Source organism: Sturnira hondurensis, unplaced genomic scaffold, assembly GCF_014824575.4.
Source record: "Sturnira hondurensis isolate 20B ecotype Veracruz unplaced genomic scaffold, ASM1482457v3 Scaffold0009719, whole genome shotgun sequence".
In the NCBI taxonomy this organism is placed as follows: Eukaryota; Metazoa; Chordata; class Mammalia; order Chiroptera; family Phyllostomidae; genus Sturnira; species Sturnira hondurensis.
This window is the reverse complement of record NW_028082350.1, coordinates 916,837-942,320: the sequence shown is the minus strand read 5'-3', so window position 1 is coordinate 942,320 and position 25,484 is coordinate 916,837. Positions and strand designations below refer to the sequence as shown.

The 25,484-nt window shown below is 39.9% G+C and overlaps 1 protein-coding gene across 2 annotated transcripts in view; it reads left to right on the top strand.

The window, feature by feature from the left end:
* Window positions 1–25,484, top strand: part of CCDC191 (coiled-coil domain containing 191) — a 76,394-nt gene that overhangs the window by 33,856 nt on the left and 17,054 nt on the right. For both annotated transcript variants that reach the window (XM_037057400.1, XM_037057401.1), the window contains 6 exons: window positions 4,400–4,590; window positions 11,001–11,244; window positions 14,933–15,387; window positions 16,145–16,257; window positions 18,112–18,194; window positions 18,948–19,049. In XM_037057400.1, coding sequence (XP_036913295.1) covers window positions 4,400–4,590; window positions 11,001–11,244; window positions 14,933–15,387; window positions 16,145–16,257; window positions 18,112–18,194; window positions 18,948–19,049 — 1,188 coding nt within the window. The remainder of the gene's footprint in view (window positions 1–4,399; window positions 4,591–11,000; window positions 11,245–14,932; window positions 15,388–16,144; window positions 16,258–18,111; window positions 18,195–18,947; window positions 19,050–25,484) is intronic.

Genomic DNA, 25,484 nt, shown 5'->3' with positions numbered 1-25,484 from the left:
CCCCAATAAAATTATTTTTAAAAGGTGGGGGCAACATTAGCCTTAGGAGGTAGAAAGGAAGGCAATTGCTGCATGAGTTTGTCACTTTGCTGATACTAACTTCTGTATAGTAAGACTGAATTATAGACCTTTAAAACTGATCATTTTTGGCTTCTGGCCAAGATGGAGACATAGGTAGATGCACTTTGCCCTCCTGCATAACCAAAAGAAGGACAACAACAAATTTAAAAACAAAAAACAATCAGAACTACCAGAAAATCAAACTGTATGGAAGTCCAACAACCAAGGACTTAAAGAAGAAACCTTCATCCACACCAGTAGGAGAGGCAGAGACTAACAGTGAGGGTGGGGAAGACTAGTGGCAAGGTGGTAGCTGGAAGACCAGGTGGTCCCACATTTGTGTGCAGATAAACCAGGAGAAACAACTGGGGAACGAGACATACCAAGCAACCCAGGGTTCCAGCATGGGGAAGTAAAGCCTCGAAACCTCTGACTGTAAAAACCTGTGGGGATTGAGGCCACAGGAGAAACTCCCAGCCTCACAGGAGAATTCTTTGGAGAGACCCACAGGATCCTAGAATGTACACAAACCCACCCACCTGGGAATCAGCACCAGAAGGGGCAGATTTGCTTGTGGGTAGTGGGGGAAGTGACTGAAAGCTGGCAGAGAGTTGAACACAGTGCATTGTTTCTTCTCTGACCCCTTCCTCACATACAGTGCCACAATACAGCTAGGGGGGGTTGCCCCACCCTGGCGAATACCTAAGGCTCCACCCCTTACTACATAAAAGATGTGCTGAGACAAAAAAAGTTATGGCCCAAATGAAAACAGATCAAAGCTTCAGAAAAAATACAACAGTGATGAAGAGATAGCCAACCTATCAGATGCAGAGTTCAAAAACCTGGTTATCAGGATGCTCACAGAAATAGTTGAATATGGTCACAAAATAGAAGAAAAAGTCAGGGGTATGAAAAGTGAAATAAAGGAAAATGTGCAGGGAACCAACAGTGAAGGGAAGGAAACCAGCCCTCAATCTATGGTTTGGAGCAGAAGGAAGAAATAAACATTCAAGCAGAAAATAATGAAGAAATAAGAATTTTTTAAAAATGAGGAAAGGCTTAGGAATTTCTGGGGCAACTTTAAATGTTCCAACATCTGAATCATAGGGTACCAGAAGGAGAAGAGGAAGAGCAAGAAATTGAAAACATAATGAAGGAGGACTTCTCCAATCTGGCAAAGTAAATAGACTTCGAAGAGGTCCAGGAAGCTCAGAGGGCTTCCCCAAGAAGTTGGACCCAAGGAAACACACACCAAGGCACATCATCATTGCATTACCCAAGATTAAAGATGAGAGAATCTTAAAAAGCAGCAAGAGAAAAGGACACAGTTGCCTGGGAAGGAGTTCCCATAAGACTGTCAGCTGATTTCTGAAAAGAAACCTTGCAGGAAAGAAGGGTCTGGAAAGAAGTATTCAAAGTCAGGAAAGGCAAGGACCTACATCCAAGATTGCTCTATCCAGCAAAGCTCTCATTTAGAATGGAAGGGAAGATAAAATGCTTCCCAGATAAGGTCAAGTTAAAGGAGTTCACCAACACCAAGCCCTTATTATATGAAATGTTAAAGGGACTTATCTGAGAAGAAAAAGATCAAAAATATGAACAGTAAAATAACAAACTCACAACTGTCAACAACCGAACCTAAAAAAAAACAAAAATGAACTAAGCAAACAACTAGAACAGGAACAGATTCACAGAAATAGAGATCACACAAAGGGTTATCAGCAGGCAGGGGGAGGGGAGAGAATTGGGGAAAAGGTACAGAGAATAAGAAGCATAAATGGTAGGTACAAAAGAGACAGGGGGAGGTTAAGAATAGTATAGGAAATGGAGAAGCCAAAGAACTTGTATGTATGACCCATGGACATGAACTGAGGTGGGGAAATGATGGTGGGAAGAGGTAACAGGGTGGAGGGGGATAAAGGGGAGGAAAAAAATGAGACAACTGTAATAGCATAAACAATAAAATACATTTTAAAAAACATCATTTTGCTCTCAAAATCTAAACTTAAGTATTTTTCAAGAAATGTATTAACAGTAGAATTTATCAACTCAAATTTTCCCCCTATATATTCTAGCAGTGCTTTTCTACCCATAGCAAGTTTTATATTGAATTCTTCTTCTTTCAGTGAAAAACAAAAACAAAAACAAAACAAAGAATGTGCCTTCCTTTTGAAGCAAGACTTTTTGCCTAAAAGATGAGGGTCACCAGGATGCCAGAATGTTCCAGTTTTAGCCTCAGGGGTACCACTAACTTTTTACTTTGTGAATTTAGTTGTTAACTCTTCTCTACTTGAAGTTTAACTTTGTAGTGTAAATTATAATGACATGTGCAGTATCCATTTTGTAATGATGGTCTACAGATTAATAAAATAGTACATGTAAGGTGCTTTGAACTTCACAGAGAAAAGGAATGTAGAAATCCAAGAAGGACACTATTAATAGTGTTGCTGCCGAAGTGGATTATGTTTGTGCTATTTCATCATTAGAAATATGCCAGGAGTTAAAATTAAGTCATTCAAGAAGAATCCTTTAAATGAATCTGGTAAATAGAAGATATTTTCTTTTGACGATGGCATACGAGTGAGCACTGTTTTGTCATACTGTATTTTGTGCGATAATAATACAAGAAGCATAATCTGCTGAACCTGGCAGCTGTGGGTGTTTTGCGTTAGGACGGAAGGATGTCCTGTATTCAGCCAGTCTCCCCCCTCCGCTCTTCTCCTCCTCTCTCCTTCTGCCATCTCTCCCTCCTTGCCTGGAGTCTGAGGTAAAGGTCCAGGAAATGTGCCCTCGTTTGACATAACAGAGGCAATAATGGCTTTTAAAAGTTTTACGTGGTTTCTCCTGATGGGAAATACAGATTTTGTAATTGGATTAAATGGGACTCTGACTGGTTTCCTACATAGAAAATATTTTTAGCTAAATAGCCTATTTCTAAAATTCTAGCATAATGTCCCTCATATTACAGATCTTTTAATTTATATATTTTCTCTCCCTATGACACCTCAAAATCTAGATCTTAAACAACTTTGTTCAGAGTTCCCAAATTCAAATACAGTGGTGAATGCTTAGTAAATGTTGAGGCCGTGAACGATAAGTCTCTTTATAGAGAAAGAAGCAGTAAATCAGGCTGACCTTGGTTGGGCTTCCAAGTTCTTGATGTAGGTCATCAGCCGTCCCTCATACCTGCCACAAAGGCACTTCTTATGAGGTCACTTTCTATTGCTTAGTGCTTTCCACACTTGGTAACACTCCCAGATCTGCCATTCCCATTTGTGGGACCCATCTCTTCCTTCCAGAGAACGACGGCTCATATTCTAGTGGAAATCAGTAAACACATGATTATAATACAGGGCGTTGGGTGTCTTGACAGAAGAGAGCGTAGATTGCTCTGGAATACAGTGGAGGAGAGCTGACATTTGGGAGAGTATTTGGAAACAGGAGGACTCCCTCCGAGAAGTGACTCCTGAAGTAGTCAGGCGGAGAGAGGGAAGAAAAGGATGGAGAATTAGGAATTAGGATGACCACAGATAGAAAAGTGTGAAACAGCAGGGTTGATGCAAGGCCAAGAGATGAAAGTAATTTGGTGTGCTAGGAACGTAAAGTTTGCTGTGAAGATACAAGAAATACTCGTAGGTCAGCATTGGATCTCAGAGATATTCTAAGACTAGGGCCAGAGTGCTTCTCCAGGATGTCCTCAGGGTCAGTAAACCTTGTGTTATTTGCTGTCACTTGCACATAGTGGAAGATAGCAAGCATCCTGAGTATCTAGGCCTGTTCAGACAAGGCCCTAACACAGTTACTGGTAGCCCAGCTGAAGCTATTGTTTTTACCTCTCTTGTTCCTAGAGACTAGAGAACCCATTCCATCCTCATGGAATCTCCCATGTCATTTGTGCAGGACATTGGCAGAGTCTGTAACAGGAATGAACGAAATGGTTGGCAGAGTTAGTAACAGGAATGAATGAAATGGTTAGCATTTTAAGCTCCCAGACAGCCTGGCAGGGGAGGTCCTGTTGGAAGCAGGTCTTTCAAGCCGCTCAAACAAGCCCTTTAACTTAGATCTTTGCTGGGACTGTTACTCCAGCTCCCCATAGGACTGGGGCCTTAACCATGAGGATTGACTATTTCAGTTTGTCACAAAGCTGAGAGTGTCGCAATTTCATGACTTGAATATTTCTCGTCATTATTAGCATAACGCAGTTGTGCCTGGTGTCCTTCCATCAGGACAGTGGTTCCCGCTTTTGTTAGAGTGAGGGGAGAGTCTGAGGGAGGGCTCTAGTTCATGTTAGAAACACTGTTGCGGATCAGTGATGATTTTCCAAATGTTTCCATTGTAGTGTCAAAAACGATACTTCTCTGCCTGGCACAAGCTGCTTCTTGATCACAGGATTAAGCTGGGGAAAGCTGGGGCCCTTTCTGACTGGAAGTTTCAGCTGAAGGTCCTGAGGGCCTGGAGAGACTACACGAGATCTCAGAAGCTGCAGCGGGAGACACAAGCCATGGAGAATGACCTTAGGGAAGAAAACAGGTACCATCCTTGTACCGTGAAAACCCCTTTAGCATGTTTAGGACAGCTCTCCTCCTGAAGAATCCAGAAATGGCCTCCGAAAGTGCTGTTCACTGGAATCATCTCATCTGCTTATAAATGTGGTAATCACTATTTTCCTGTGTTTCATTCCAAACTAGGGAAATCTAACTGAACACTATAAGTACGAAATGATTTGATTAATATGTACTAATGTGCATGCTTTCCTTTGTTAAAGGAAGCGAATATTATGCTTTCCCCTTGTCCTTTGATGTAGTAGCATTGCACTTGGACCATTTTACAATTCAAAAGACAGAGTTTGGTTTGTATGCCAGCAATTCACATTTATAGAAATCACTGTCTGCACTCAGAATATTAATCAGGGACACAGGGAACATCAATCTGAGAGGGCAGACCTGCCAAGAGTGATGCCTCCTGTTCCCCCATCTTTTGTTCCTCATCTTATACAGTTTTGACACCTTTGTATCAACTCCCTCATATTCTTGTGAATGACAGAATTTGCCTTCAAATAAAAATCTCTTTGCTCCATCGTCTTAAAACTAAATACATTTTGTTCTTTTCATTCTAAATTTAGCTTTGCATTCTTGAACCAAAATCGCAAATTTAGAAGGAACCATTTATTTATTGGGGAGAGGGCAGTTCATGTTTTTCTGTTTGCTCACTTCTCTACCAGCAACTCTGTTACTCATTGAGGATGACAGATTAAACAAATGGTATGTGAAAGCATTGTTATGTGGAAGAGAGCGCCCCCTACCCCCGGCGTTGCACAGCCTTGTGTTAGTGCTGGGCCCTGAGGATGACAGAGGAGAATGATGCACGGCCCCTTGTCCTCCAAGAGCTCACTTGTTTGTGGGGGAAACAAGATCTGGAAACAGTAGAGATGTTGAGGATCATCATAAACTGTGGAGTGCATCCCCTTCTGAGAAGACCTTAGCCGAGGGCTCCCACGGAGTGCCAGGAGAGGCGTTATCTAGGAGCTGGGTCTTGAGCTGGGCTCTGCACAGTTAGTGGGATGTTCCTGGTGGAAATGGGGAGACAAGGTGGTGGCATGCAGTGTCACCATCCCGACAGGCTGGAGGCCATCAAGCATGTGCTTGTAAAGTTCATTGACTTGCAAAGGGCCTTTAATGCCAAGACAAGGAGTTTAGTTATTTTGTAAATAAAGATAAATTATTGAAGGTTTTTAAGCAGAAGGGTGACCTAGTCAATTTTACTTTCTACAGTGTACTGGGAAAAATCTTCATTTTTTTTTAAAAAGGTCAACATAGAGAACTCTTCCATAATTCATTTCCAAGTTCTCAGGTCCTAGTGACTGATGTAAGGGTGGGATGACAGTCTAACTGAAAGAGCAATGGCTGAGAAAAGGTCTGCTGGACAGCGAAGGGTGCGTGGCGGTGCGGCGAAAGGGCGGCAGCCTGGGTGGGGGCCCGGAGGGGTAGACACTGAGGTGTTCAAGTCAGAAATGGCCTGTGAAATTTACATGCCAGGAGAAACTTGTAGAAAAAAAATCTGAAGAACTAGGTATGCCATTCCAATTAAACTGTTTTATANGACAGTCTAACTGAAAGAGCAATGGCTGAGAAAAGGTCTGCTGGACAGCGAAGGGTGCGTGGTGGTGCAGCGAAAGGGCGGCAGCCTGGGTGGGGGCCCGGAGGGGTAGACACTGAGGTGTTCAAGTCAGAAATGGCCTGTGAAATTTACATGCCAGGAGAAACTTGTAGAAAAAAAATCTGAAGAACTAGGTATGCCATTCCAATTAAACTGTTTTATATAAAAAAACACTAAAAGGGGATTTCATAATAATGTAATGTGCCTTTTTCATAATAGCATAGTTATTCATAGTTAACATAGAGGATTTCATAATAACATAATGTGCCTTTTTTTTAAGATCTCAGAACTTCCTGTCTCATATCTGTGAATTATTTTCAAGTGTCTATTTTTAAATGTTTAGAATGGGTGCTACATTTTTTAAAACTGCAAGAGATAGAAAATATTTACCTTATAATAATTTTTAGTGTAATACTTTGGAGCAAACATACCTTAGAGCAGGAATGCTCTAATCCCGCCCCTCGTTTTACAGACACTACAAGGAAAGCCCGAGAGGGAAACCGTTTCCCAAGGCTGTGGAGTCAAGAGCAGCCAGCCCAGAGCCGGACCCTGGCCTTTTGATTCCGAGCCCAGTACTTTTTCCCTGTAGCACACAGCTCCTGTGTTCAGTGGCATCTGGGTGATGGTGTCCTAAGACAACCACGTTTGTCAGTTACAATGTAATTTACTCATAGATGGTTTCAGAAAAGAGCAGCAATTTACAAATGATAAGTCATGCTAAAAACATGAGGAGAAAGGATCTGTTAGACATAAACCACACATTGTGCTGCTTTCCTACAAATCCCTGGCTTTCTGCATCTTATTCTTTGTTCTAGAAATTGGTTTAGGATATTAAGTTGGGAGATATTGTTCAAAGAAGGCTGGGATATTAATGGTGGAAAAAATACTCGAAGGTAGTTGCTGCAAGCAGAAACCAAGAAATGTCAGTGGGATTGAGGGTGTCAGTCCCCGCTTCTGTAGCGCTTTTGTTAATCATGTCAGACCACCCTTCCTCCATGCTCACCTGGGTATCCAGGTCAGAGGCCAGAAACTGAAGGGCGTCTGAAGCTGGTAAAATTCCTAATGTGTCTGTCAGAGAGGCAGGAGGGAGGACAAGACTTGCATCGTTTGGCTCACTTGAAAGCTCTAAAACAGAATTATCTTCTCCTTTTTCTCTGAGAGGTGCCTGCTGCATTATTGAATACATAAGCTTTTTTCCTTCCTATTCTTGCATTTGCATCATTGCTGTTTTTGTTTTGTTTGCATCAGATCTCTGCACTTAATCAGATTACTAGTATGTGGCTATTTACTTCTTGTTTCTCACTTTTAAAAAATTCAAGACATTCTTTAGATACCTAGAATCGTCCTGAGGTAGTATTACTAACTTACGTGAGAATTTGTTTCCTATTTTTCAGGTTCTTTTATTAAAGATTCCTGTAGGATAGGTAGTAGAGGGCTTTTCTGGCGGGGGCCAGTGACATCATTTTGAGGAGGAGTCTGGAGCTTAGAAAATTCAGGTCACTCCGGGCTTTTCTGGCGGGGGCCAGTGACATCATTTTGAGGAGGAGTCTGGAGCTTAGAAAATTCAGGTCACTCCCCAGTATCCCATGTATAGTGAGTCCTCTGACTTTTCCATTCTGTAACACGCACCAACAGCTAAGTATCATTTGAGGTGTTCTGAGAATCATGGTTCATATATTTCTATTTAAATCTTTTGTAAGGTTTAAATAGAAACCTTATTCTTTTACATGTATAAGAGAATATATTTTATATTCTTTGGTCTGCATGCAGTTATATAATTGTGATGATCAATTTATAAATTTATATACTCTTGCCACAAATTCCCTGATTGCGGCTTGGAAGCATATTGGGACAGGATGTTTTCTGTGTGGGAACTCTGTCCTTCATTTTATGGTTATCTGGGAAATATGTCTGAAACCATTTCTTTGGGTTAGCGTACCCAAGCAAATCACATCTGGTTGAGCTTTTAAGAAATTTAAGTGATTTTTCATTTTCAGAAATACTTATGTCTTTTGGTATAATCTTTTTAAAAGTATAGAAATTGGCTTATCTGGAACATCATCACTCTGCTAAAGTGAATTGCAAGGGTGCAGGAGTAGAGGCAACCTGGTCTCTGGATCCCTGGCTTCGGTTTCTACCTTCTACCTCAATTCAGAAACATAGATTATTAAATGGGTATTCAAGACGTCCACATAACCATCGGAGAGTGGGCTCTGAGCACTATAGTGAACGTGCATTTTTATACCTATTTTCTTACTGTTTAGTGTTTTTGTTATACTTACAACAGTATTTTTCTCTTTGCCTTTTTATAGTGTCCAAATAATTTTTTTCCCTGACAGTCAAAACCTCAGTGTTGTTTGACTGTTTATAACTGTAAAAACATGAAAATAACACATCAGGTAATATATACTCCTCTTTTCTGAGCAGATTCATATAAATCGAATTTCACATTAATCAGAGCACTGTACATCCTCTGTTCTGTGAAAATTTATGATTTTCACTTAAAGTGCTATAGAGTTGTGGGGGCTTTGTTCTTACCTGTGTTGCTGCCTGACTTACTATTTTTATTTCCTCTATAATTTTTATTTCAAGGTTATTCAGTCTCATATTAGATACTTCTTTTCTTTTTAAAAATATTTTATTTATTTATTTTTAGGCAGAGGGGAGAGGAGAAAGAGGGAGAGGAACATTAATGGGTGGCTGCCTCCTGCATGCCCCTTACTGGGGACCTGGCCCACAACCCAGGCATGTGCCCTGACTGGGAATAGAACCCTCAGCCCTTTCGTTCGCAGGCTAGTGCTCAGTCCACTGAGCCACACCAGCCAAGGCTAGATACTTACTTTCATCAAAGTAAAATAATATACAAATGTCTATTGTACCTATATTGTACTTTCATTACAAAAACCATCAGTCAGTCACCAAGTATTTATTGAATACCTATTATTAAATTATTAAAAAGAAGCAATTACATGTAATAAAAAATGCTGTTAGCAGAGGTGCCATTAGTTTTTATCCTGAAATTCATTATTTCAGTCGACTTTGCTCTCACTGGTTGGTTGTTTCACCCAGCTCTTCTGACACAGAGTAAAGTCCGTGACCCTAGAGTAGTCTTTTTCAGAGTAAGGGTTTTAACCCAGCAGTGGGTCCTGAAATCAGGCTCAAGATGAGCTGTGTGTTTTAAAGAAATAGAACATATTAGAACAGAAATAACCAAGCACATCTCTGGTAATAGAGTAGATATTGTTTGGTGAAACTTTTGTTTCAGTTACGTATAGTTTTGCTTCATACATGCACATGTAAATTTACATAATGAGTCACAGTGTAACATTTTTTCTTACTGTAGGTGGCAATTAAAAAGATTTAAGAGTCACTTAAGTGCCCCAACTGGTGTGGCTCAGTGGATTGAGGACCGACCTGTGAACCACAGGGTCACTGGTTCAATTCCCAGTTGGGGCACGTGCCTGGGATGCAGGCTGGGTTGCCCAATGTGGGGCATGCAAGAGGCAACCCAACATTCATGTTTCTCTCTCTTTCTCCCTCCCCTCCCCTCTGTCTAAAAATAAGTAAATAAAATATTTTTGAAAAACAGTCACTTAAGTATTTAAGAATTATAAAAATGTTCTTCTGACACATTGACTTTAAAACGGTATAACTTCTATCTTGTTATAATCCCCAAAAGTCCATGAGGAGAGTGAAGCCTTTTGTTTTTTTTTAAACAGAGATGGATATATAAATAGTGTTATGGAGAACTTGATTTTATCTTTACAAGATAAAATTAAAGATTTATCTTTACAAGATAAAATCAAGTAGGTATCTAAACAATATTGGATTTTAAACTTCTACACGGACCCATTTATGATGCGACATAATTTCCGAGCTCTATGCCTCACTTCTTCAGGGACAGTAACCATCCGTGTGTGGGTAGAGCACAGGGAACTCTACACTTCATTCTCAACTGGCTGCTTCCAGACTGCCTCCTAATGGAGATCCCCTGTGCGAAGGGAGTGTAGCTGGCAGCTTATACCTCCACTCAGTCACGTCCCACCATGTTCGTGAAGTGTCCGGGAATCAGAGGAGCTCTTCCTTAGGGAGAGGGTGAATTGAGACAACCCCCACCAGGCTGTGAATGAGTTCCATGAGAGCAAGTGCCTGTCTCTGCCTTTCACATGTGTCTGGTGTTTGGCGATTATTTTCACAAGGCAGTCCTTCATTCACTTAGTTTTCAGGTCTGTGAATGAGTCCTTCTTTAGGGAACCTTTCCCCAACTAAGTCCTCCTTTCCTAAGAGGTACCTCCCTAGTTTCATGTTGACTTTTATAAGTTGGGCTCTTACACTTAATTATTGGCAATTCGCTTGTTTTATTCCTTTCCTTTTCTCCCAATCTCCTATCTTCCTTAGATTTCCAAGCATAGTTGGATGTCTCCCTCGTGCATTCATCTTTTAAAAAGTAGTTATTTATATACTTATTCTTTTTGCTACTTCCCCTCCAAAAAGCCCTCATAAACTATTTTATGGTCATCAAAAAATGTGATATCTTTGTGACATGATATAAAGAACTGTCACTCTTTCCTCTGAGGCAATATGTTGAAGTGCCACTGCCTTCTATGAGCACACCCTTTCCACCAGGGAATTTTATAAAGTAATTCCATTTAGCTTAAATAAAAGAATAAGCTGGAGCTAAGTGGAGCATTTCTGGGACTCTTCTGGACTTGTGTTCCATTTATATTACCAAGTAGCAAGTTGTCAATGGCTTCTTTTTTTAATGGAAGTGCTTTGTTGCTTAGGAAACACCAACTAGCCGCTGAGTACAACCGGAAACAAGTTCTCCGACACCACTTTACAGAATGGCAGCATTGGCGTCGTGCAGAGATCCTGAAGAGAGAGCTGGCTCTAACAAAGGGGGAAACAAGGAAGAAAATGAACGAGTTGTTGATGGCAGTATCACTAGGGAAACTCCATGCAAACCGGGCATCAGGCATCGGTCCACCTGAGGCGGGAACAGCTGCGGAGGAGCCACCTGTAGGAGAGGTGCGTTGTGTTTCTTTTGCTTGGTCTTCCTGCCTATTAATCACTTGGTTTTGAGCTGGCGTGTGGGTAGCTTGGGCTCTTAGCCACTGTCAGATTGCCTTGCCTAGGCCATCTAACAGGTGAGAACTGCCGTAATGCCCAAAGGTTAACTTGCAGTCAGTGTTCATTTTCTTGAACTGAATCTTCTTTTTATGATCACATATAAACTTTGGTGTAGCTGAAACTTAGTAGGAAGTTAACACAGGGAGTTTAAAACTAGTAAGAGAAGGACCCCTTCAGGAACAGGTAGTAGAAAGTATTGTCTACTCATCAACTCCCGTTTGATCATCAAACATTTCTTTCCTAAGTGAGCCTTGTGACTTATATGAAGGGAGTGTCTAAGTGTTTATTTTTCTAGGGAGAAAAATAATATATATTAATTGTAGCAGTTTAGTAGGAGAAAATGGCAGAGGAAAAAAGAAAAATAGCCTGTAATTTCATCATTTGAGGATAACCAGCAATAACTTTGAAGTATAGGCATCTTGTCTTTCTTTTCTTCAGGCATATGCAAATTTTTCTCTGTTATTTCACTTAGCTTTAATCATTTCTTCAGTCAAGTCATTGAGGGCATTAGTCTGCCATAATACAGGAAAAGAAAAGCCATGTTTCTTTCTTTTTAATAATAATGTAATTTTTTAACATGAAAACTTTCTTTATGGCAATAAATCTACAGCAGTAGTTCTCAGCTGAGAGCACACTGCAGAACCAGACCACTGAATCAGAGTCTCTGGGAGAGGGCCACCTGCATGTTTTTAAAGCTCCGCAGGTGAACCTGATGAATACCCCCTGGTTAAGGACGACCAAGTTCTGTGCCATCATTTCTCAGTGGCTGCGTGGTACTCTGTCATGACCTGTAAGCCAGACTCTGTTTACTTCCTTCTCTGCTCCAGGACATTGAAGTTGTTTACAGTTTGCCACTATTTCCGACAAAGCTTCACTGGTCACCCTTTTAGCTAAGTCTTTGCACATGTCCATACTGCTTTAGTTTGGATAAGTACCTAAAAACAGAATGCACATTCTAAAGACTTACCAAATCGTCATCCCAGAAAGACTGTACCAAAGAAGCACCTATTTTCCTGCCTGATAACATATTTTTCATTTTTTACCGAGTTAACAGTTAAAATATTTTCATCTTATTACTTAAACATTCTCAGATCCTCTTTTAAATTACTACTGAGGTTAAAGATTTTTTTCATTGGCTATATATACATATATATATGCATATATGTATATAATATGAAAATAGATGTAGTAAGATAGATGCATCATGACTGGTCTCTTCATGCCCTTTGTCCATTTCTCTACTTGGTTATGTATCTTCTTCTTATTTATAGGAGCTCTGTATATTTTTAAAAGTGTTTATTGTCTTTATTATGTATTTTGCATATTTTCATTCTGTCATTTGTCTTTTCGATTTGTTTATGGTCTTTGGTACTATGCACAGTTAAGTTTCTAATAAAGGCCATCATATCAGGTTTTCTCTTTCATAACTGCACTTGTGTTTGAAGAGCCTTTCAGAGGAGCTCCTGTGTGCTCATCTCCACCTGCCCCTCCACCCCCACGAAGTGCTGCCAAGTACTGAACTCAGCTGTGTGAAGTTACACTGGGCACTAGAGGCTCCCGGCCTTGCTTTTTACTCTGACTACTGCTAGCAAGCAGCTGGATTCATTTAACCTTCGTCTCTCAGCAAAAAGGGATCATGAGTATGCTTATTGGCACTTATGTAACATCTTGGTCCCTTCCCCTAGGCAATTTATCTACCTTTATGTCAGTCAGATAAATTTGTTTCCACTGGGACCCAGGGGAGTCTTCTATCTTAGGAAATAGCTATGTGGAACCTTTTACCTTACAAAGGTCCACTGTTATTATCTTTAAATGAAAAAAGAAGTCAGGAGAAAGTATTTTTTTTCCCGTGTAAAATGGAAAAATTACTAAATATATGTATATAACTTAGACTCAAGAAAAAGAGTCTCCAGATCTCTGAAATCAAAAACAAAAGAATTTATCAGGAAAGGATAATATTATAAAAAAAGAGAGCAAATGAAAATACAGGATTATAATAAACTCTATAGGTTACTAGATAAACTGTAATCTTTTCTAGAGTGTAGATCCTAACATGAGCAAATGAAAATATAAAATCTTTAGTTAGATGATTGTTAATTACACAATCATAGGAATTCATGTACCACAAGCATATATATTATATCTTGAAATCTTTCAGAATTACCAGTTAGCAAATAGGTGGTTTTCTCTAATTAAGCCAGACTGTTCAGTTCTGTTCTATCAAGTACAGTCTGTACCAGTAAGCTTTTCTTTCTTTCTCTTATTTTCACCTGAAAAAGTTACCATGATCCAAAAGAAATCTTGTTGCTATACTCAAGGCTTTTACAGCCTTGCTGGGTTAATAATGGATCATTATCACACAGTTTAAAAGGGCATAAAACATGTACCCCCCTTGATGCTAAATGACTTAAGCAGGGGTTGTCATGAAGAAATGTCCACTGACATTTCTGAAGTGGGTTATTTTTTTTGAAGTAGGTTATTTTGAAAAGTATTTAACATGTCAGAGATTCCACATATCACATCTTTCACTTTAGCTAATCTACAGAAATATTTCTGTCAATATGAAAAATATCTTTGAGTACCCAAGTATGGCACCCTGTTAGAACTGGAAGCTTCTAAAATACATGACAGTTCACAGTATTTTTCTCCTTGTACCACTGCAGATGGAAGAACCAAAACTGGCTAGACCATAGACCGTGGCGTCCTGCCACACTAGAAGAGGCATTTTAACTATGACAATATTTTGGCCAGAATAAATTTTTTGGATTAAAAATTCTATTCCTTCCCCTTTGTATAGAATTGTAACACCTCAGTCTGTTAAATGATATTTAAATGATAAAGCTTTGAAACTAATTAAACCATATGCTAATATAAAATATTATTAGGTAACATTATTCTTATGTGATGCAGCTATCAGTCTGTTGGCCCCAGGTTTGCCAATATTTTCCACATATGACTTGTTTAGAAGTAACTGGAGTCGATAAACTTTAATCCAGTCCTTAATCCTGAAATAAATACTCTGGCTTTAATTTTATGATGGTAAGAGAGTCATTGAAAGAACTATTATTAAAGAGTTGTTATTATTAAGCAGCTATTTTAAAGAGCTATTGTTAATTAGTAAAGGTATTCCTTCGTTTTCCAACATTCTTGAGAAAGAATATGTCCTTTGCTACTTTCAAATAGCAATTCAAAATTGCTATTTTCAATTTTCTGCAAAATTCGGTGTTAATTCATGTAGATTAAAATTCCTGTGACATATATCTGGAGTATCTTGCCTAATTCACAAATGAACTATCCTAATTAGAAAATTATAGCAGCGCATTTCCCATTGTCCTGGTCCATGTCAGTGGTCCATACGGCTGTAGCCACCCTCCTGCCCAGTTTTCCTGGCCAGCAGCGCACTCTCTCAGAGTGGCTCCGGAGCTGAGGCTGGTAGCCTTTGAGGTAGCTAGGCCAGGAGCACAGGGCAACTCTGGCTGGGGTGCAGGGCAACTGTGCCGTTGAACAAAGTAATGCTGACTAGATGAAGTTGGTTCTCATCAGCGCAGTCCTTTCAATAGCTGAGCTATACCATCTCCTCTCTCAGGTGACTGCAGTACCCCTTTTGTGGGAAAAGCCTCCCTCAGGGAGCAGTGGTTGTTTGCCTAGCCCCCACCTAGGCAAACCAACAGACAGCATCTTGCACGTTTCCCTCCAGAATGTCCCTCTGAACACATCTGACAACAAGCTTCACAAAACCCTGCATGTTGAGCCCTCCCCACAGCCTGACAGCAACGAGAAGCTCAGAACCACCAGCCAGAAAGCAAAACCCATTTGCATGAGTCATTTCCACAGTCGCCATGCCCTCCAGCAACAGCTGATTGAGAAGCAAAAGAAGAAACTTCAGGAACAGCACAAAACGATTCTGGAGCTGAAGGAAAGCCAGAGGCTGGCAAAGGCTCGGTGGGCAGCAGAGCATGACACAGCAGTGATTGACACACACAGCCGCCTGCTGTCAAACCCCAAAGAAGAACCAAAGAGAACCTGCAAGGCACTTTCAAAGTATGTCCATTGTATCAGAACACTCCCTGGACTCATTATTTCTAGTTTTCCACTTGGCGGTAGATGGGCTTCTAAACTTTGCCTAGCTTCCAGGCTGCATGGTCTGTCCTTCCACTGTGCACTTTCAGACCAAAGAAACCCAGGCATTGTGACTGGTCCATGAGAGACACAAATGGGTATTTAAGGCAAGTGGCTGCCTGTAAGGATCCACTTATATAGTTAGCATTTGTTGTATCATAGCTGCCTTTGTCTAAGGAGCTCTGGTAAAAGAGAATACTTACCTGCTCTAACTTCATTCATGGGTTTCTGATTTTGTTTAGTGCCAAGGAGCCAGGTTACACAATATCAGGTCCAAATGGAGCAGTCCCTGGGACCAGCCAACTATCTAGCCTAAATTTATTGTTGTTTGGGATTAAAGTAAATAACTTGGAGCCTGGAATAAGAGTCTAAATTTCTAATAACCCATTTAACAAGGTTTCAGACATGTACTCAATATGTGTGATAAATGGTAGGATAAGAAGTGGGCAACACCTACTGATTCGAAGTACCAGGATGGGAATCCGAGTGCCTGACTCACTCTGTAGACTCGGGCCAGTCACTCAGACTTTCCCTGCCAGTTTCTCTAGTGGGTGTAGTAATGTGTAGTTATCTCAGAGAGGAAGGATTAATTAGAGTTTTTTTTAATTCTTTGAGTTCTTCAGGTGCAAAGGCTTTGAACAAAGCTGATTATGGGTCTGAATTTTTTTTCCCCTTCCAGTTCGTCTGTTGCTTCCCCTGGGACTGAAGGTAGTAGAAGTAACTCCCAAAATGATCTTTCTGGACCCAGAAGAAGCCCCAAGAAGCTGATGACACCCCATCCCATTCTTAAAGGCAGGGCTGTCTTGCTTTGATTTTGGTGGTGATTATCTTCCCTTTGGGTTAGAATGTGCTGGGACTGAAAACTCTTGGGTTTTGAGGTTTGTCAAAACCTGGTCGGTCTGAGGGGGTAGACACGGGAGAGGGGAATGCACCAGAGAGCTCCATGGCTTTTCCCCTGCCTCTTCTGCCAAGCTTTTTGGCCTTTCCACCCAATTCTAAAGAGTCAATGCTAAGAGGTTTATCATTTTCCTGTAACTTAAGATTTTTATTGTGATAAAAAAATAATGGGACAAATATACACGTGAGGAAACTCTGAGTAGCTGCTAAGAATAAACACTGATGGAGATCACCTATCATTGTACTTCATTAACATTAAAATATTGGTTAGTTCACAGCAGTTTACATCAAGTTAGTATATCATTTTATAATGAGTTATACCTTGATGATAGGATTTTAGTAATGGAATTTATAAATCTCCTATTTTAATTTATAGGATTTTTGATAACATAGAAATTGTTATTTAAACCAAACAATACTGTGAGACAAGAAGCATTCTTCAGAACCCACCTAATGAATCTGATAATTGTTTTCACTGCAGTCACACACTCTACATATGGTAGGAGCTTTGACAATTATATTGTGTTTGGTAAATGTGATTTTTCTCCTGTGGCAAAATGGCTGCCCCAACAAGAACTGACGTCATCCGAATGACATGGTACCTAAAGCTGTCAGTGAAGGACTGAGCAGTCTTTGCATTGACTCTGCCAGGACAGCAGTTTATGCCATCTCTGTCCACCACTGAGGACAATCAAAAAGTGGCCAGGCTACTTTTCAAGTGGCCTTTGATGACCAGCTCCAGAAAAGAGGAGGGGCACATTACCGGAGACCATTTCTCAGAGCTGTCTCCCTTTAATCCATTCTGCCTCCTTAAAGGCAGCTTCACCACCGCTATATGTGACACACCCACTGTTCTTTCTCCAGCGAAGTAGACATTTAGTATCTATAAGACATAGCCTGGTGAGTTGTTGTTTCTTTATTAATCTTTAAAACTTGGAGTTAAATTTTCTCCACCTGTAACATGGCACAAGGAATAGAAAGTAGATATTGACTGACGTAGGTGAGCAGAGCTTGGTGCCCCTCCCACCCACGCTCCTCTTCCTGGGAAGGTTGGACGGGTGGCAGTCATCGCATCAGACCATCTTGCGCATTTGCTTCTTTTGGACCAATATTTAATAGACTGTTAAGAACAGGAGTCTGACACTCAGATTCATTCAGATGCCAGCCCTCCCAACACTTAGTACAGTTCCATTTCCTGCCCATCTGAACATCCGGCCTTTAAACTAAATTAAAATATATTCATCATCACCCTAAACTTTATTTGTGCTTCTTTTTATTACATATACAGATGTATGTATAGCAATTTAGGAAAAATTAGTAGGATCAATGCAATTTCAGGAGTAATTCTATTCTCAAAGTACATATTAGATATAAGTAAAGTTTTATACATTCATTAAAGGAATTATCAAATTAAAACTCTGGTTTCTGGGTTTCATATACTAAAATTATCATCAGCACTTTATCTTATTTAAACCAGTGAACAGTTATTCTACTAGAAATATAAATAAAAACATAATCTACAAAGTGTTTGTCATTGCTGAGGAAGGGATTATGGTTCTTTAACCTTTAGAGAATATGTATATAGACACCTAAAATTTATATATTTATATTTTATACATATATATTTCTGAGATTGTGAATACTCGACTTATAAGAAAACCTTAATAACACCAAATTTTACTAAGAATAGAGGCATTTGTTTTGCAGTGTTCCTTATATTTTTGATATTGGAACTCTACCATTTTCTAGCCATGGAAGAGAGAGCAGCTCAGCGAGCTGAACGTAGGCGGATCTTGGCAGAGAAGAAGAAAAAAGAAGAAGAGGATAAATTGGTAATAAACCAAGAATGCAAACTGAGGCAAGAAAAAGGATTTGCATAGGTCTTTATTAAAAAATTAAACCTAGCTTGTTTAAGCCTAATGAGACAATAGAGTTAAACCAACTTCGGTGATGGCTTTTTGCCCACGGGCCTGAACTCTGTGACAATTTTAGAAAAATGAGGGGGAGAAGGCGTGATGTTGATCATTAGTATAGCAGCAAATGTTGCAAAAGTTGATGGGAACTAGCAAATTGGAAGATTTACACATAAGTAAGATAAATGTGTTACAGGTAGATGTTCTACCTGACAAGTTTGCAAAGGTCTTTTGAAGTTTTTGAAGTTTCAGCTTGGATTGTCAGAAGTAAATTTTGTGCCTAGTAAAAAAGTAGATATTACTAACATGTTTGAAAGGTTTTCGGTGAAACGAAAGAAAAAAATTTCCCATACTATATATATTTCAGACTTAGTATTTCATAGATGAAAATAAGAACTAGAAAGTAATCCTTTTATGATAAAAAAGTTAATGGTCTTATTCATGCTTAGTCTCATCTTCCCAAGGAGAAGAGAATTCCTTGGAGAAACTTTCAAGTTATACAACTGACCACCTGCTGATTGGGGTTTTTACTTTTATCACAAAGAGCAAAATTTTCCCACAGACAGGGTGGATACCTTGGTAGATACTTAACTTTGCTCAGCCTCAACTTAAAAGATCATATTTGCATATAAATTGAAGGTTCTGATTTTTACAAATTCTGGTCTTGATCAGGCCCAGTTAAAGGCCCAAGAGGAGGAGCGTCAGAAGAGAGAGGCAGAAGAAAAGGAGGCAGAGCTTGAGAAAAAACGAGAAGAGAAGAGACTGAAGAAAATGGTTAGTAGCAAGTGTCTGTCTGGTCAGCTGCCTGTCTCTTGAGGCCTCCTGTGTGCAGGTCGGTGGCCCTGTGCACTTTCCCCTCCCCAGAACTTCTGTCTAGAACACTCTTTTCCCACCACCACCCTTTTTCTCTATTTTGTGAAAACCCTCTCGTTCTTTGCATTTTAGATCAATCTGACTTCTTTCAGGTTAGCCTTTCCTGCTTTGCCCTGCCCGTCTCTCCACCCAAGGTTAGGTTAGGTTAGGTTAGGTTCTCTCTGCCTCTGAATGTATTTCCTTCAAAGCATTACCAGGACTTTAATTATGCATTTGTTCTGTGGTTGTTTTATTTATGTCTGCATCTCCAGTTAAGCTGTAATCTCCGTAAGAGTAGAGGGTGCAGTCTGATGTTGCTGACGATTGTATTGGCTAGCAGTGTGCAGAGCATACTAGGAACTCAGCAAGTGTGTTGAATGAGTGAATAAATGAACTAATGGAAGGAAATACACACAGAAGAAATAAGAGGTAAAACTCTTATTTTCAAGGCTATTAAATTCTAGTTGGAAAGATAAGGCCTTAAAATACAACCTGTCAGAGACGGGGCAATGCGGCCATGCTGCTCTGTGTGTCACGGACCAGAAGAGATGACAAGGTCACACAAGGCAAGATCTGTGGAGATTTGGGAGACATTAGAGGCATTTTCATAGAAAAGAGATTTGAAGTGAAAATTGTATTAGGGTTCTCCAGAGAAACAGAAAGTATAAGATATATGTGTGTATAAATATATACACTATAGGAAAAGATTTATATAAGGAATTGGCTGACATGATTACGAAAGCTGAGAAGTACCACAATCTGCTACCCAGAAGCTGGAGACCCAGGAAAGCCAGTGATATAATTCCAGTTCACGGGCAGGAGACCAATGTCCCAGCTCAAGCAGGCAGGCAGGAAGCAAAAGAAGGCAAATTCCTCCTCCTCCTGCCTTATTGTCCTATTTGAGCTCTTAAAGGATTGGGTAATGCCCACACATGCATGGGAGGTCAGTCTACTTTACTGAATCTGTGGATTCAAACGTTAATATCATACAGAAGTATCTTCACAGACACACCCAGAAATAACATTTCCTCTGGGCACCCTGTGGCACGGGCAAATTGACATGTAAAATTAACCATCACAAGTCCACCCCACTGTTAACTGGGCATCCATATACATCTTAAACCAAACTAATCTTCAAATAAAGACAATAACAATATCATAACTCTGCCTAGCATGATACAGCTACCCTGGAAATGCACTAACCTCTGCCCCAAAAGAAGAGGTAAAGTCTTTGATGTTTACTCTTCTTGATATCCCATAGCTTAAATACTGGAATATGAAATGAATACTACTTAAATACCATGATACGAAGCCAATACATCTTATGTTACATAATAAGAGAATAATAAAGAAAACAAGTGTATATATATATATATATATACACACACATACACACAAATATATTCATAGCAAAATAAGAAAAGAATACTCATGACAATTACAGTCTTCATTTATGTAACTGGTCAAGTGGGTGTAGCTAGATTTATAACTACCTTCTTCCACTACCCACTCTCCCCTTTTCCTTCAGCAAGCTCCTCTGCTGGTTGCAGTTTTTCACCTGGTGAGGCAACCCCAAATCTTCAGTCCTAAGGGTCTGGGCCATTAGTAGTCCAGTTTGGGTTGGGTTTTTGTAGTTTTCAATTGACCTTAATCACAGGGCGTGGTAATACTAAGATACACTCTAGCAGGGGTGTCTAACCTTTTGGCATCTCTGGGTCACACTGGAAGAAGAGTTGTCTTGGGCCACACATTAAATAAACAAACGCTGATGAAAACTGATTAGCCAAAAAAAAGAGCTTTTAAGGAAATTTACAATTTTTTGCTGGGCCTCATTCATAGCCGTTCTGGGCTGCATGTGGCCTGCAGGCCATGGGTTGGACACGCCTGCAAAGGTCTCCCTCCCGTATTCCAGAAATACTCCTCCTTACCTCCACTTGGAGTGGTAATCCAGTTTCCCTTAGTACTCAGGAGCATGTACCCCAGCCAGCACTTCCTTCTGTGCCTGTTGATTTAGAGTCATAGGAGCCCAAAACGAATGGGTGGCGTTCTTAAATTCTCGTGCGGTAGAATTACTGCTGTGTCTCCTGGTAGAAGCATTCCCCCCCATTTGGAACCAAGACCTCCTGACTGACAGGACTTAAAGTTGTGGGAAAAGGAAGCAAACATTTCACTAGTGGGTCATTGGAGATAATCATGAGTCAGTAGTACCACTCCCATTTCCATCTCTTGATTCCTGGAGCCCGTGAATCCTGGCTATGGGAGAACAGTAGCATATACTGGATGTGGATGCAGAGTATGTACACCTTCTAGAGAACCATACCCCAGACCTGCAAGGTATTGCTGCCTAACTGGCACTACAACTGATTCTTTGGAAGACCATGTCACCATTCTGTCAAGCCAGCTGCTTCGGGATGGTAGGGGGCATGATAAGACCAGGAAGTTCCATGTGTATAGGCCCATTGCCATACTTCATTTGCTATACAGTGAATTCTATGATCAGAAGCCATGCTGTGTGAAGTACCTTGATGGTGGATAAGCATTGTGTAAGTCCACGGATGAGACCCTGGAAGTCCATGGATAGTAATTTGGGCGGAAACATCGGGTAGGGGAAAAGCAAATCCATATCCAGAATAAATATCTATTCCAGTAAGAACAAAACACTGCTCCTTCTATGATAGAAACAGTTTAATATTATCAACCTGCCACCCAATAGCTTGCTGGTCAACTCAGAAAATGGTGCCATATTGGAGACTGCTAGCCATCTGGGCAGTCAGTAGTGGCCATAGCCAGTCAACCTCGGTGAGCGGAAGTCTTTGTTGCTGAGCCCTTGTATAACCTTCATCCCTGCCACCTCGGCCACTTTGTTTATGAGCTTATTAGGCAATGGTAGGACTGGCTGGAGAAAGAGGCTAACTGGGTATCCCCTGAATGGGTAAGTTTGTCCATGGAGCAGAAGGCATATACAATGTACTATAATTCATCCTTTGCTAAGGCAGTCTAAGAAATCTCTAAATACAGCTCAGTTACCTCCCTTAAAAATGACATAAGTGGTTCTAAAGTAGCATTGCCCAGTATGTGTGCTATGTAATTTTAGTGGTTCCTGATATCAAGTAGTTATGAGATATTTTCTTACCTTTGTCAAAAATCAGTTAACTATATTTGTGGGTCTGCTTCCGGGCTCTATTCTGTTCTACTGATCTTTATGTATATTTCTATAACAGTACCACACTGTCTTCGATTGCTGTAGCTTTATAGCAAATCCTGAATATAGTAAATGTGAATTCTCCCACTTTATTCTTTTTCACAGTGCATTGGCAATTCTGGTTCTTTTGCCATTCTATACAAATTTTAGACCAATCTTCTTGATAAGTACAAAAATCTTGCTAAAGTTTTATTCATGATCATATTGAATTATGGATCATATTGGAATAATAGCTATCTTAACAACATTGAATCTTTATGAACATGGTATATCTCCATTTATTAGACCTTTGATTTGTTTCATGATTGTCTTATAGCTTTCCACTGATCTTATATATATTTTGTTAGATGTATAGCTAAGTACATCTTTCTGTGGTACTGTTGTGAATGATATCTTTTTAAAATTTCAGATTTTATTTATTCATGGCTAGTATGTAGAAACACAATTTATTTTTGTATGTTGACCTTGTATCCTGTGACCTTACTAAACTCAATTGTTAGTTCTAGGAAGTTTTTGTGGATTTGTTGGAGTTTTGTACATATGCAACCAAGTCTGCTAATAAAGGCAGTTTTATTTCTTTTTTTCCAATCTGTATGGCTTTTATTTATTTTTCTTGCCTTACTACACTAGCTAGGTATAGCAGTGCAAGGTTGAGTAAGTAGTGGGAGAAGACATCTTTGCCTTGCAGTCTCTCACTATTATTGTCATATATTTTGTGTATTTATATATATAAATACCCAGTACCTTGTAACTTTTATTGCTTTAAATAGTTATATATTAGTGTAATTAAAAATAAGCTTAAGATTATATTTTATCTCTTTCATCCATTTCTGGTGCTCTTTATTTCTCTGTTTTAAAAAAAGATTATTTATATTTTTAGAGAGGATAAGGGAGGGAAAAGAGAGGGAGAGAAACATTAATGTGTGGTTGCCTCACGTGCGCCCCGCACTGGGGACCTGGCCCACACCCCAGACATGTGCGCTGACTGGTAGTCTAACCATTGACTCTGGTTCACAGGCTGGCACTCAATCCACTGAGCCACTCCAGCCAGGGCTGATGTTCTTTGTCCTTTTGCATAGGTCTAAGTTTTTAACCTTTATCTTATTACTTCTGCCTGAAGAATTTTAACATTCCTTGTAGGGAAGGTTAAAACCTTAACCTTGTAAGGTTTTTGGTAGTGAATTCCCTTTTAAAAAAAAACAACATTTTTCCTCACCTGAGGATGTGTTTATTAATTTTAGAGAGAGAAGAAGGGAAAAAGATAGATAGATAGATAGATAGATAGATAGATAGATAGATAGATGGAAAAGGAAAGGAAGAACACCAGTGTTAGAGAAGCATCAATCAGTTGCCTCTTGTACATGTCGAGACCAGGGATGGAACCCACAACCTAGATTCATGCCCTGCTTGGGAATCAAACCCATCACCTTTTGGTGTATGGAATGACACTTCAACCTACTGAGCCACCTGGCCAAGGACCCTTTTGTTTTTGTTCCTCTGAGAAAGTTCATTTCTCCTTCGTTTTTGGAGGGTATTTTTGCTCAATACAGAATTCTGGGTTGACAGTTTTTTCTTTCAACACTTTAAAGATCTTACTTCATTGTCTTGCTTGCTGGGTTTCTGATAAGAAAATCAAGTTCACTTTAATTCTTAGCTTTGCTCTATTGTAGGTGTCAGGCTACTCAAGCTGCCATACCACAGAGTACCACAGACTGGGTGGCTTAGATAACAAAAATTAATTTTCTCACGATTTGGTAGGCTGTCCATCTCAGATAAGAGTTTCTACATGGTTGGTTTCTGGTGAGAGCTCCCTTTCCAGCTTGCGATTGGCCCCCTTTTCACTGTGTCCCCCAGTGGCATTTCCTCAGTGCATGCACTTAGAGGAAGAGAGAGAGAACGCATGAGCTCTCTGGCTTCTCTTTGTATAAGGACATTAATCCCACCCTTAGGACCTCATTTTCCCATAACTACTTCCTTAGAGGCCCCATGTCCAAATACAGCCACACTGGGGTATTAAGGCTTCAGCATACCAATCTGCGTGGAACATAAACATTTGGTCTATTACAGTGGGTAAGGTGAGTTTTTCCCACTAGCTGCATACAAGACTTTTTCTGTATTTGGCTTTTAGCAGTTTGAATATGGTATGTCTAAGTATATGGGGTTTTTTGTCTGTTTTTCCCTGCTTGGTGATCACTAAGTTTCTTAGATACGCAGTTATTTAAAAATGTGTTTACTCATTATTTTCTCAAATATTCTACCTGGAAATATTTTCCCCTCCTTCTGGAATTCCAGGTCTGCTTGTGTTACATTGTTCAGTATTGTCCCTCAGCTCCCGGATGCTCTGCTGTGTTTTTTACTCTTATTTCTCTTTGCCTTTCAGTATGTATAATTTATATTGCCTAAGTTCAGGTTCCTGATTCTTTCGTTAACTGTGTAATGTCTAGAAATGAGCCCATTGAAGGCCTTCTTCATTTCTGTTATGAAGAGGGCCTTCATTGAGTGATTGATGAAGTTGTTGATTTCTGGTGTTTTCATTTGACCATTGTATATATTGTCCATGTCTCTGCTAAAACTACCTATCTGGTCTTGAATGATGATTACCTTTACCGTTAGAGCCTTTACTGATATCATAAATTATTTAAAACTTCATTTCTCTGATATTTTCAACATTTCTATCATATCTGAATCTTGTTCTGAGAATTGCTTTATTTTTTCAGACATTATTTTTTGTCTTTTGGTGTGCCATATATATCTGCCAGGCATGTTGTTCAGAACAGTAGAAACTGAGATAAACAGGCCTTTACTGTGGAGATGTGTGTTAATCTAGCCAGAGTTGGGCTGTGTTTGGAGTGTGTTAATTATGTGATTACCATTGTTGAGGTTTGTTGTTGCTATGGGCACCATAGACTTCAGTTCCCTCCAGTGACTTTGTTTTGTCCCCTCTTTTGGCCTTGGGTCTTCCCTTTGTATGGTTCCCTGTAGAGAATCTGTCTCCTGCAGCTCTCTCAGTTGTACTCTATTTTATTACTGGAGGTGTGTTAGCCTGCTGGCAGGGTGTAAACAAGGGGGACCATTCTCTAGTGTTCTGATGAGGCCTCACTCTTTGAGGCCTAATGTTGGTCATTAGGGGTACAGTAGGGGCAGATATTTAGGAG